Here is a 14,364-nt window from a genome sequence, read left to right as displayed (position 1 = left end):
ATGAATTTAGACAAAATAAAGACGATAGACTGTCTATAAGGTTCCAAGGAACACTTCTTACAAAAAAGTAACAAATAAATTCAATTTGTATTGTAAATATTACATTTCAAACTTGAGACTTTGGCGCTTGCATGCAACTATGCCGAAATTTGACACACTTACCCTATCAATAGTAGAAAAATCAAGAAACTCTATTTTCTTTCATTTGGTTCAAGTAATTTATTTCTTTTGGCAATCGTCATCAATCAAGAAGGAAGTTTCTTTAAACTTTTACTTCTCGATTTCATCCTCTTCTTCCCGGGGAATTGGAATAAAATTTTTCATAAATTTGTAATAGCATTTATTAGCGGGAAAAGTTTTAGAGTAAATTTTTGCCTTTTAAGAGATTGAATTAAACATTCTAACAATTTCTTTTTCACTAATTTCTAAGAATGCAATTAATGCAATTATTACGTATAATACAAAAGAGGTGGTTATTCCTTATTAATTTCCTATATTTTTTTTTGTAAATTAATTTCCACAAACACAAAAATCCTTTGCAAGATTTCACATTTGAATAAATATTAGTTTTTACCTTAAAATTTCTATGAGGTATAATAGAAATGTGTCTTAAAATTTTTCATAAAATTATGGTCATTTATTGTTTTGCACAATGTAAAAAGTTGTGTTTTTTTTTCTAAATAAAATGATTAGTAAAAGAAAACTCATATATTCTTATGAATTTAAATAGTTTTATAATTTATCAAAGAAAAAAACATCAAACTACTTCAATTTGCTCAAATTCTTAAAAGCTATCATCAAGAGAAGAATAAAAGTTCACTACAGAGAATTTTTTTTCTTTCAATTGAACAAGTAATTTTTTTTAGAAAGTAAGTTTAACTTAAATATTTTAGAGATCTTTTATTCCACTATCCGAAGCCAATTTGTCCAAAATATCCTTCTTCTTCTCCTCATGCAAATTCTGAAGTATTTCCTTCTCGGACTCTCGGGCTTCCAACAGAAAGATATTCTCCTACAGAAAAAGAAAGAAAGCAACACGATCTTATAGTGTTTGCATTTCAATAAACATTGATAGAAGAAGACAAGCAAAAAAAAAAAAGAAAAACAATCGTATCATTAACGTATCAATTTTGTTGAAATGAACTATAATGAACTATAAACTGATACATGCGATTAGGTTTTTTTTCTGCAGTTACACTGTTCATTATACAACATTTCAAATGAAAATATGATTTCTTCTCTGTGGCAAAAAGAATTGTAAAACAAAAAGGGGAAAAAAACTAAGAAAAAAGTAGTGATAACGTAAATGCGTTTCTGGGTGAATGTCTACCAAGTTTTTTTTTCATTTAATTTTCAATTTTGTTTTATAGAGTTATTCAAAGTGATTCAAGCAACAGGCAAATTTTGAGTCGTTCAAATGAAATGAATTTAATTCTAAAATCAACTTAATACGATGGTCTCTGATTTTACCAATTTGAAAAAAAAAATCCAAAAATAAATGATTGAAATTCTGAAGAGAGTGAAGAAAGATTGTGCAATCAGGATAATTATTATCTTCACCTACAATATTACACATCAATAAATCAGAGAACCAAAATATCTTCAGCTTGACAACTAAGACATTCACACTCCAAACGATCAGAGCCTGGTCGAATCTATAAATTTATATTGGTCTTAATTCAAAAAATATCAAAATATCACACTTTATCAATAATCAAAATATTAGAATAATTTCTTTTGCAATATATTCTTTTTTTCCAGATAGAGAGTAATTTTTCTTATAGCTAATATATAGTCGAAAAAATACATTGGTAATATTTCAACTGAGAGATTCTACAATGTTCTTAGGTCGGGTCAAATTGAGCTGAAAACTTTGCATTTTAATTACTTCGTCGATGGATAGCTAAAACACTAAAAGTGGGTGGTGTCAGATCCATTTTAGAATACTCCCAAAGTTTTTTTTTCACAATAACCCAGCTTATTTGACATGGATTGGACACAAATTTAAGTACCTATAGCTCACCTTTGAACCCTAAGACCCAAGATTCTCAGGAACAACTATATAAAAAAAGAGATGGCAAAGCGTCCCAGCTTTGCGTAATGCTCGAACTCATGAGATAGAGCTCACCGTGAATTAGTTTTTCGCATGATCTTTTAGTATGAAAGGATTTGAAAATCAAAAAATCGGTACTTAACCGTTTCATTACCGATTGCGATAGATGCAGCCAGATTCGAAATCTCAATACCTTTCCAAAAAATCCAACTTTAACCAAATCGGTTGAAAAATTGTCCCTCTAAAGTGGTTAACCTTTAACCTTCAATAATTCAAAATTGCGAATTTTCCGATCATAGGTATATTTGGACGAAATGTTCGCCTAAAACATATCCGAAAATCATTAAAAAAAACTTGGACCAAGTTTGAGAAAAGCCGAAAAAACATGTTTAAGGAAGGGTTAGAGGGGACGAGGGAAAAAAACGTCTAGAACCTACACAGAGAAAAAAAATACCCTAGAATCAATACTTTTTTGGGATACTTTTGGTATTAAAAGGGCTCCAATACCTCGTGGTATTAAATTCTAGGGTATTTTGGGATTAAATTCAAGAAAATCTCTGTCATTGATTTAATACCATAAAATCATTAAATTTCAATCACAATGAGTATTGATTCTATCCCACTCTGGTATTGATTTTTATCCCACTCTGGGATTGATTCTATCCCATTCTGGTATTAATTTTAATCCCATTTTGGGATTGATTCTATCCCATTTTGGGATTGATTCTATCCCATTTTGGGATTGATTCTATCCCATTTTGGGATTGATTCTATCCCACTCTGGGATTGATTCTATCCCATTTTGGGATTGATTCTATCCCATTCTGGGATTGATTTTAGGGTATTTAGGTATTGATTAAAAAAATATTCCTTGGGATATTGATTTTAGGGTATTGTGGTATTAATTTTATCCCATCTTGGTATTCTATCCCAGGATATTTTTATCCCAATCTATTGATTTTAGGGTATTTTCATCCTATTTTTTGTATTGATTTTCATCCCCCCTTGGTATTGATTGTGGAGTACTCCAGTATTGATTTTTTTTATCCCATTTTGGTATTAATTTCATTCCAATGTAGTATTGATTTTCGCAAAGTCCAACCAAGAATCCATTTTTTTGCATCGGCCGAGATTCGATCTCACAACTTTGCAGCAAATCTTCACTTGAGAGTCGACGCCTTAGCCAGTTGCGCCACGGGACTGCTTGAATTTCCTTTATTACAGCACAATGAGTTTCTAATTTCATCCCATTGTGGGATTAATTTCATATAATTTCAGTATTGACTTTAGGGTACTCCAGTATTGATTCTATCCCACTCAGGGATTGATTCTATCCCACTCTGGGATTGATTCTATCCCACTCTGGGATTGATTCTATCCCATTTTGGTATCGATTCTATCCCATTCTGGGATTGATTCTATCCCACTCTGGGATTGATTCTATCCCATTTTGGGATTGATTCTATCCCATTCTGGGATTGATTCTATCCCACTCTGGGATTGATTTTATCCCACTCTGGGATCAATTCTATCCCACTCTGGGATTGATTCTATCCCACTTTGGGATTGATTCTATCCCACTCTGGGATTGATTCTATCCCACTTTGGGATTGATTCTATCTCATTTTGGTATTGATTCTATCCCACTCTGGGATTGATTCTATCCCACTCTGGGATTGATTCTATCCCACTCTGGGATTGATTCTATCCCACTTTGGGATTGATTCTATCCCACTCTGGGATTGATTCTATCCCACTCTGGGATTAATTCTATCCCACTCTGGGATTGATTCTATCCCACTTTGGGATTGATTCTATCCCATTTTGGTATTGATTCTATCCCACTCTGGGATTGATTCTATCCCACTCTGGGATTAATTCTATCCCACTCTGGGATTGATTCTATCCCACTCTGGGATTAATTCTATCCCATTTTGGGATTGATTCTATCCCATTCTGGGATTGATTCTATCCCACTCTGGGATTGATTTTATACTCTGGGATCAATTCTATCACTCTGGGATTGATTCTATCCCACTTTGGGATTGATTCTATCCCACTCTGGGATTGATTCTATCCCACTTTGGGATTGATTCTATCTCATTTTGGTATTGATTCTATCCCACTCTGAGATTGATTCTATCCCACTCTTTGATTCTATCCCATCGAATGAGAATGATACCTTAATAATATAAAACTGATACCATAGTATCGTAGAATATATACCTCAGTGGGATAGTCCTTTTGGAATCGGATGGTAATGACGTGTCTTGTGCGAGTGTTCTGTTTTTAAAGTGAAATCTGAGTGTATGCTGTCTTTTGCCTGGTTATTAGTGCAAAAGGGCTGCAGTGGATACAGTGTACACACTAAAATACCAAAATTGGGTAGTCAATACCAAAATGGGATAGAATCAATCCCAGAGTGGGATAGAATTAATCCCACAGTGGGATAGAATAAATCCCAGTGTAGGATAGAATCAATACCAAAATAGGATAGAATCAATTCCAGAGTGGGATAGAAGCAATCCCAGAGTGGGATAGAATCAATCCCAGAGTGGGATAGAATCAATCCCAGAGTGGGATAGAATCAATCCCAAAATGGGATAGAATCAACCCCAGAGTGGGATAGAATCAATCCCAGAATGGGATAGAATCAATCCCAGTATGGGATAGAATCAATCCCAGAGTGGGATAGAATCAATCCCAAAATGGGATAGAATCAATCCCAGAATGGGATAGAATCAATCCCAGAGTGGGATAGAATCAATCTCAGAGTGGGATAGAATCAATCCCAGAGTGGGATAGAATCAATCCCAAAATGGGATAGAATCAATCCCAGAGTGGGATAGAATCAATCCCATAATGGGATAGAATCAATCCCAGAGTGGGATAGAATCAATCCCATAATGGGATAGAATCAATCCCAGAGTGGGATAGAATCAATCCCAAAATGGGATAGAATCAATCCCAGAATGGGATAGAATCAATCCCAGAGTGGGATAGAATCAATCCCAGAGTGGGATACAATCAATCCCAGAGTGGGATACAATCAATCCCAGAGTGGGATAGAATCAATCCCAGAGTGGGATAGAATCAATCCCAGAGTGGGATAGAATCAATCCCATAATGGGATAGAATCAATCCCAGAGTGGGATAGAATCAATCCCAAAATGGGATAGAATCAATCCCAAAATGGGATAGAATCAATCCTAGAATGGGATAGAATCAATCCCAGAGTGGGATAGAATCAATCCCAGAATGGGATAGAATTAATCCCAGAGTGGGATAGAATCAATACCAGAATGGGATAGAATCAATCCCAAAATGGGATAGAATCAATCCCAAAGTGGGATAGAATCAATACCAGAATGGGATAGAATCAATCCCAGAGTGGGATAGAAACAATCCACAAGTGGGATAGAATCAATCCCAAAATGGGATAGAATCAATCCCAGAGTGGGATAGAATCAATCCCAGAGTGGGATAGACTCAATCCCAGAGTGGGATAGAATCAATCCCAAAATGGGATAGAATCAATCCCAGAGTGGGATAGAATCAATCCCAGAGTGGGATAGAATCAATCCCAAAATGGGATAGAATCAATCCCAGAGTGGGATAGAATCAATACCAGAGTGGGATAGAATCAATCCCAAAATGGGATAGAATCAATACCAGAATGGGATAGAATTAATACTGTTTCCTAATAAATAATGACTTTCAAAAATCAATGCTGCAATGGGATTAAATTAATCCCACGATTTCTAAAATTCAATCTCAAATTGAGATAGAAACAATACCATTTCCTCCTCAAAAAATTAATTTCATAAATTTAATACCAATATGTCCTAAAAGTAATCCCAATATTTCTTAACTTTGTTCTAGAAATTAAAATCAATCCCAATATGCACCTATTTTCAAGAAAATTTGGGATAATTTTGGTATTGAAATGGTGGGATTAAAATCAATACCATGGGTATTGAATCTGGATACTTGAAAAATTTTCTCTGTGTAGAGATATTGTTTTATTATTGGGGGCCATCGAAGACTGGAAGTCGATATCTCTTACCGTTTAAGCTCCAGAACAGTGACAAATTGAAAAAAGACGATTTTATATATAACTGCTCTCTCTTTGAGTTCGAGCAGTAAAAAATCATTAAATTGTAAGTGTTTGTGAATTCTACTTAGGAACTTATGAAATGCTCGTAATTCCTATAAGCCACAAAGAAGTTCGTAAAAGTTTGTATTTTTAGCTGAGATTCTTTACAATCTCAGCTTTTGTGGTCACAGGTGAAATGCGACAGGTGAAAGAGATATCGACAGAGATTTTGAGGCCTCTATGTACCATAGTTTCCGAGAAAATCGACTTTAAAGCTTTTTTGGGCATTTTTATGCATTTCTCTTCTAATTTTCCTCTTTTTTTAATTAAAATTTTGCACATCTCAAGCCTAAAGGAGACTAATGTAACGTCAAGTTTGAGGCCTCTATCTCTGATAGTTTCCGAGCAAATCGACTTTAAAAATTTTCAGACACTTTTATACATTTCACATCCAATTTTCCATATTAATAACGATAATGAGTTACATATAGTTTAGGGCTTATTAAACGAAATTTGCATTATTTATGTATAAATGTCGTTCGAATTTGCCACAATCCAAATTTGCAATGAAGGAATTGCACCTCTCTAAGCTGATCTAAGCTTATCAGTGGTTTATTTATCAAGAACTCAGCCCCTATGTCATCGATCGATCTCAAATTTTAGTATGTTATAGCTGGGCCTTTCAGTAAAAAAAGAAAAATATTCAAGCCCCCCCCGACCCCCCTGACCGGAGCTAGAGGAGGTCAAAAATTAAATTTTTAAATGGCCATATCTCCGGTTCTAATTATCGGAATTTGAAAAATTTGGTGTTTTGGAAAGCTCTCATGGAGTACTACAACCCTTTATGACACTCCAATTCCATCGAATTCAATCGAAGGTCTGATTAACCCTCTATCAGGTAAGACCGTCTCAAGACGGTCTTCACGAGAACCACATTTACTGCAATTATAAAACATTTATTTATTTAAAAGAGCTATAGTGTCCTCGGCAATAGTCTTACTAACATCTTTTGAAAGTTTGAACTCATTTTGACTCCTCGTTTAGTTGCTATCCCCAGTTTTGTGTGACAGATCAGAGCAAATTCCAACATTGCAAAATAATATGTAGAACCAAGAATTTAATTTTTACCAAACCATTTTTGTTTTAATTATTTTCAATTATTATATTCCAGAATTAAATTTTCCAATTATATAAATTAAACGAATAATGAGAAACTAATTATCAGAAAAAATAATTTCATTTTATTTTCTTTTTTTCTTTTAACCCTTTAAGGACGAGAAGGTCAAAAATCGAGGGTCAGAAAAAGTCACTTTTTCTGACCTTTTAGAACAAAACACAACCGATGACCGTAGGAATAGATTCATTTTTGGGTCACCGGTGACCCAATCATCCTTAAAGGGTTAAAAAAAATTAGCATAGTGCATAAATATATTTCTATGTTCTTTCACTAAAAAAATTGATATGTAATTAACAATCTAAGTTCTTTTTAATTTATTTTTATTGTTTATTTTATTAACGCACTAATTCCCGTGAGATACAAATTTCTTGACATGCAAAAACATATTTCTGTATCTCAATTAATGGAAAAGATTGAATGGAAAAGATTAACTTAATGGAAAAGATGTTAAAAAACATAATTGTTAACGATATTATACTTCTGCAAAAAATATTGAGTTTCAATTTTTATCCGAGTAAATTTGGTTGTGGTGATATTATTAAATATGTTAATTCTAAATAAAATGATAAATGTTTCTAATGACTATAGTGAAATATTTTTTTATTAATTTTTTTCTTGAAAAATGTAAAAGCATAAAAACTACCGAAAGCTCTTGTATAAATAATAAATATTTAAAAATATAAGAAAAAATTTACTCATCCATAGTTTATGTTAACATTAATTCTGTAATTATGTCTGGGAATACAATGTTTGCCTTAGGTATCACTAAAATATTTCTAAGAGCAAAAATTTTCTTTAATTTATTCCAATAACGAAATATTTTATTGCAATATTTTAAAAAAGAATTATTTTTGAAGAAGAAAGAAGAGTTGATAGTCTTCGGGATGTATGGGTGAAATATCCGCTGGAAAAGTCTCTAAAACATAGCCAAGTATGGATGTAATCAATGGAATCAATGGTGAAGTTTTTTGATTTATATATCTAAAAAAATGTTTTTGGAGCAGGAGGGTCCTGTCGTGGACTTCATATTTTAGGCATGATTCCTACATAATCACAAATATTTACATTTGAAATACTTGGAGTAACCGGGGTATTCAGAACATTTGAAGTCACTATGTCTTATCCATTTGGTCAGAAAGATCAGAAAATAGAAATAGTTTTGCAATTTATTCTTCAGGAACATTATGACAAAATCTTTGATCCTAGACATAGTCAAACAGACCATCCATGTGCTAACTTCGTGGACCACTCCTGGTCCGAGAAACAGCTGGCTAAAAGTGGTATTGCAAAAAGTGCCATCCTCAATATATATGACCATGGATGACCACTATTTGATCTTAAATGGAACAAATAAACAAGATTCTAATAGCTAATGAATTCACCTTTCCAATGATAGATCACTCATCGAATTATCTTCATCAGGAACAGAGATATACCACATACAAATTTAATGCTTATTGGTTGATTCAGTAAATATAATATTTCGATTTATCCTATACCTTAGTCTCTAAAAATTTATTTTTGCATTAAAGAACTTTTTTTTACCAGTAAGTGCAAAAATTATTATAACTGTTCTTTTGATTTACCATGCCATACGGAGTACAAAAATCGCTCAAGAGAAGAGTATTTTCCCGTCACATGATTATTTTAGAAAATGTAAACCTTTCAAAATCCACCTTTAATTTCTGAGCATCAAATCGCAATATGCGAGAGTGCACTTTTATTTGGTTTATTTGCACTACTATGGGGCGTCAAAATTTCTACCTAGTATCCAGGGGGGGGGGGGGGGGGGAATTCTCTAACCCTGTGAAGTGATCACCTGCCAAAATGGGTGAACGCTTCACTAAAGTGATCGCAAAAGAGATTCTGTAACTGCGATACACGTGAAAGGGATCACTTTTAGGTTATGTTTTTCACTTGTCAATTTTTCGGTGAAGATGATGTTATCACTCGGTGAAGCCAATGAATTTTTTTTTCATAATCAGCTTGAAAAACAGCACTACATCATTTCTAATACTCAATTCTAGTGTTTTCCATTTTTATTTAGTTCAAATATTGATGAAAATCTTATATTTAATAAAATTTTCAACACATTTCCCCTCTCTGCTTCACGCAAAGTTACAGAATAACTTTTCTAGCAGTCGTGAAGAGAAGCCCGTGAACCTTTCACTAGTGAATCGTTCACTAGTGAAGCGTTCATCGAGTTACAGAATTCCCTCCCAGGAATATAGCCATCCGTGGTTCACTCCAATTTAGAACACAAAAAAATAAGATAGACATAAGCAAAAAATTTGATGTGAATTTTGATTTGATAAATTTTTCCTGATCCAAAAGATATGCTGGAGGCATTTTTTTATCAATCAACTTCCCAAATTGCTTCAATGTTTTTTTTAGATTCAAAAATTTCATAAATCAATTAATTTATGATATTCCGAATATTACCAATGTATTTTTTCCTGTATTTACAGAGACATAAATCAATTAAAATTAAATAAGTCATAAATACCTTGCGCTCTTTGGTTGAAAATACATCCATTTTGTCATAAATAATGGCATGAAGTCCCAAATTCTTCAGGTGACGAATGGTATTGGAACAATTATTTTCTTCACCCCAGCAAAAAATTATCAAACCATTGTCGATTGTCTGCTGAATCTGTTTTATTTTTGTTCCCATTGTGATTGGACATAAAAGAAAAAAAAAGAAAACACACATAAAATCAAAATTAGAATTTTTTCAGACAAAATTTCACTGAAAATTTTGTTTTTTTTTTTTTCAAAGTGCATTATTTTCAGTAGAGTGTAGTTTTGTGTAAAAGTTAAAATTCTGTATATTACCGATTCTTGTTTCCTGAGTAAATCTTCAGAATTCCCCACAATACCTAGGAGTTCCATTGCACATGCATTCTTGATGGCATTTCCATGGGAATTGCAGCGGGGATCGTAGTATTTGGGATATTTGGCTGTATCGCCGCATGTTAGAAACATTACAGGATAGAGATTTTGCTTAAATCTCAACATTGTACAAATATCCGGATCGAAGCATGAAAAGACAATTCGACGATTTCCAGCATAATTCAACACAACATCCAATATACAATCCACATAGAGATTTTTGTCTGTCACATAATTTGTCTCCCTTGTACCATCAGAATACCGCATTGACCACTTAACTTCAACATTGAATCCAACATGAGGATCAATGGCTTCTAGTGCTTTGGCCAATGTAGGAAATGGCTGATGTTCTTCCAGATCTTCATCAAAGAATCGTGGTTCGCGTGATTTTCCTTCCTCAACATGATACACCTTGAGATTATTCAATTGTTCCAGTGTCAATTCACCCATTGGCAATTCTAGCATATCATTTGTGTCAATTTGCTTCTTCCTCTTGAGACACACGTACACAGAGAAATCATGATAGATCACTGGCACGAGATCTTTGCTCAATTGCACATCAAATTCCACCATATCAGCCCCATGAGCACAAGCTTTCTTCAATGAGGCAATTGTATTCTCTCTTATGAGATTGCCATCCTTCGATTTGAAACTCGTCCCTGAGCCACGATGTCCAATCTCCAGACCCTTCCACTTGGGATTCCAATGTCTTACATATGATGTCTTTAGATTCATCTTTTGTGGACAAAAGGGTGTAATCTAACAACGACAAGTTGTCAATTAAAAAAATATATTTTATATGGCACAATTATGAATTAATTTTTTGATAGATGGAAAACCTTTGCAGCTTCGTAAAGTTGCTGCTAAGCTTCATAAAAACGATTTTTTCCTATTTTACTGAATGAAACTAACCCATGGCCAATTCTAATATCTTGCTCAACAGCTCATATTTCCTGAAAAACATCGGAAGCCTAGGCCTTTTTCCCTAAGTTCAAGAAGTGAAAATAGGTCTAAAACTATAATTTTGATGTGTAATGTTTTATGTATCTTTTCATATTTCAAATATCTTCCCGGAAAAAACACAATTACAAGTAAGAGAGGGTTTATCGGGACTAATATTTACGTAAAAATCTTTTGCTTGAATGGAGCTGTTTTTGAGTTTCTGTAAAAAATCACAAACACTACTACTTTGGCAGCTCGGGAAAATTGAACATTTGCAGTTTTGGAAAAGTATCAGTCAAAACTATTGACGACCGGCTTTGGGGATAGCTAGTGGCGGATTTAGGGTGTAGTACTGACGGGGCCCCTACCCTGAGGTTGTCCCATGAACAGCTATTTTAAATATTTGTAAGGGAAAGTACTCTCCCTTCGAACGTTTATGCCTTCCAATAGCGTGATTTTTCTTTTATTTTTTCCAAGAGACTTACAAATAATTATAGTAATTCGAGGAGAAATGGAACAGTGAGAGAGATGGACCACTTCGCCTCCTGCCTACACCCTATGTACGATCTTCACCTCATTTGGCCTATTTATGCCCTTCAACATTCTAATAAAAACCCCCAAGTTACAGCTTTCTACCTTTAAAATTATACAAGAAAATTGAAATTGAATATTTTGGATGTCTGAAAAATGACCAAAAATTTTTATTTCCCCGTAAGAATACGTGTATTTTGAGGTTTAATAGTTTTGGCAACACTTCCGGTGTGAATTTTGGTCAATGTTCTTCAAAATCTTTTCAAGTAAATCTTAGAAATTATTTTCCTTAAATTTCTGGTAAGACTGACTTGATACACTCAGCGAAATTGCCATTGAAGTATATCACCCACATATTCCACAAAATAAATAATTTATACTGAAAAAATAAAATAAACTATAAAAATAAAATAAACTTCAATAAATTCAACGAAATAGTGTTCTTGTCTAAAATCACTTCCCTTTTATTCTAAATTAATAAAATAAACCAGAAATATTTTGCTAAAATTAGGGCTGTTCCATCTCACGCGCATTTTTTTTTGAGTGCCTCAAAATGCAACTTTTTTTAAATCCTATTTTTCGAAGTGACTATTTTCATCTAGGCTTTTCTAATATTGATATCTTAAATCTAGAGTCTTCAAATGACAAACCAGTGAGATTCGTCTTTGTCTCGCATTAAAAACGTATCCGCAAAGTGGAAAAAACCAAATTATCCAAATCAAAATTTCTACCCAAGAAAAGCCCATTTTGGAAATGAAAATTGCTTTTAGTGTGTAGACACCATAAAACAAAAAGAAAACCTAATATTTGCTCTTTAAAAACGATCATCAAAATCAGTTTATGTCAATAAAGAGAATGAAGGCTGTTTCGGTCTAATAATATCGTTTTGGAACATTATTCTCAAAAGCTTCAAATGCAATTTCCTCTAATTAAAAGCTACTCCGATCCATGAGAACGTTGTACCCCTTTGTCTAAATTCGTCAATATCGGTGGAGAAATAGAATAAAGAAAAACAATTTTCCTCGAAAAACAATTCCTAAGTAAGGGAAAGTACTCTCCCGTCGAACGTTCATGCCTTCGAATAATGTGAATTTTCTTTTAGTTTTTCTAAGAGACTCACATATTTCTATTAAATATTAGTTGGCTTATAATCAATTGTTGATAATTTCGTGATAATTTAATTTTAAATATCTTACGAAAAACAAAAGAAATTCACATTATTCGAAGGCATGAATGTTTGAAGGGAGAGTACTTTCCGATAGGTTTCGTTTTTCCTAAAATTGCTATGATTTTTAAAAAAGCTCAAATTAATGAAGATTGGACTTATTTTTTAAAATTGTCGAGAAAGTTCATTTTTGCGTTCGAAAAACGATTGGGATAATCCTCCTATGTTCGTAGTTGAGCAAACTTGGGCAGCTTCGTAAAAATTGCCACTAAATTTTCATTTTCATGTAGAGGAAAATTCAAGGATTCCAGGAATTTTGTAAAGTGGGATAACGAACCTAATAATTAAGAGATTTTTTTGACAGTGATGTAATTGGTGTGGTCTGTGTGGCATTCGGTAAAAAACTTTGAAACTTGAATTTCATTTTCTATACGAAGCTGCAAAGGTTTCCCCTGCCCTATCAAAAATTTCGAGTTTTAATGATCCTTCATAGATATTATTGAGTAATAACATAAGTTTTTCATAGTGGATTGTTTTAAATCCAGCATGAATTTATGCAATAATCCAATATTAAAAAAAACAAGAATTTCAATTTGAATTGTAATCTGAAATATTTTCTAATTTCAAAATTTTTATTCAAGAAATTGCTTATTTTTATCCATTGTTTTTTTAACTGATTTTTAAATTTTGAATATAGGCGAAGGCTTTCAGGCTTCGCGTAGCCTTTATGAACGAGATGCTGTGGAAAAGGCCAGAAGCTTTTAACCCTTTAAGGACGATTGGAACACCAGTGTCATAAAAATTACTTTTTTTGTTATGGCCTTCTGAAGTTATGTTTTGCTCTAAGACGTCAGAAAGAGGGTTTTTTTCTGACCACCAATTTTTGACGCTCTCGTCCTTAAGGGTTAAGGACGAGTGGGACACCGGTGTCCCAAAGGCCGTAAGCCTTTAAGGTGTGGGACATCGGTGTCCCAAAAATAAAACAATTCTTTTTTGATAAAAGCAAGCTATTTTGTCCTCTAGTCAGAAAAACTAATTTTTGTTTTTAAGACGTCGGTGTCCCACTCGTTCTTTAAGAGTTAAGGCCTTTTCCATAGCATCTCGTTCATAAAGAATACGCTTTTTTGCTTCATATGCATTTGTAGAAACTCTAGAAACTGACGAAAGAAAACAAATCTGAAAATTTACGGAATTTTGAGAAAAATAGCAAGTGTCCCAAACAACAATCTGTTCCGAATTTGGTTCCTTACAGATTTTTTTTTGAAATAATTGTATTTTATCAAATTCTACTCAAAATTAATTTTAACTTTTTAAGGACGAGTGGGACACCGGTGTCCCAAAATCAAAAGCAATTTTTTATTCTACTCAAAATTAATTTTAATTTCTTAAAGACGAGTGGGACACCGGTGTCCAAAAATCAAAAACAATTTTTTATTCTATAGAAAATTATTTTGTCCCCCAAATAGTCCGAAAAATACGTTTTTATTTTTGGGATATCTGTGTACCAA

General features: G+C 33.3%; 1 protein-coding gene across 2 annotated transcripts in view; it reads right to left on the bottom strand.

Annotated features, from left to right (window-relative positions):
- Window positions 1-316: 316 nt before the first annotated feature.
- LOC129807970 (glycerophosphocholine phosphodiesterase GPCPD1) overlaps window positions 317-14,364 on the bottom strand; it is a 35,021-nt gene continuing 20,973 nt past the window's right edge. Inside the window, exons 5-7 of one of the 2 annotated variants that reach the window (XM_055857596.1) lie at window positions 10,162-10,977; window positions 9,833-9,979; window positions 317-1,012 (exon numbers count right to left, since the gene is read on the bottom strand). In XM_055857596.1, the coding sequence (XP_055713571.1) occupies window positions 890-1,012; window positions 9,833-9,979; window positions 10,162-10,977 (1,086 nt within the window). In that variant the 3' untranslated portion in view covers window positions 317-889. Of the gene's footprint in view, window positions 1,013-1,565; window positions 1,656-9,832; window positions 9,980-10,161; window positions 10,978-14,364 lie in introns of those variants that run through there. The other variant, XM_055857597.1, reaches the window with a different exon arrangement.

Source organism: Phlebotomus papatasi, chromosome 3 (assembly GCF_024763615.1).
Source record: "Phlebotomus papatasi isolate M1 chromosome 3, Ppap_2.1, whole genome shotgun sequence".
Taxonomy (NCBI): domain Eukaryota; kingdom Metazoa; phylum Arthropoda; class Insecta; order Diptera; family Psychodidae; genus Phlebotomus; species Phlebotomus papatasi.
This window is presented reverse-complemented; position numbering and strand designations above follow the sequence as displayed.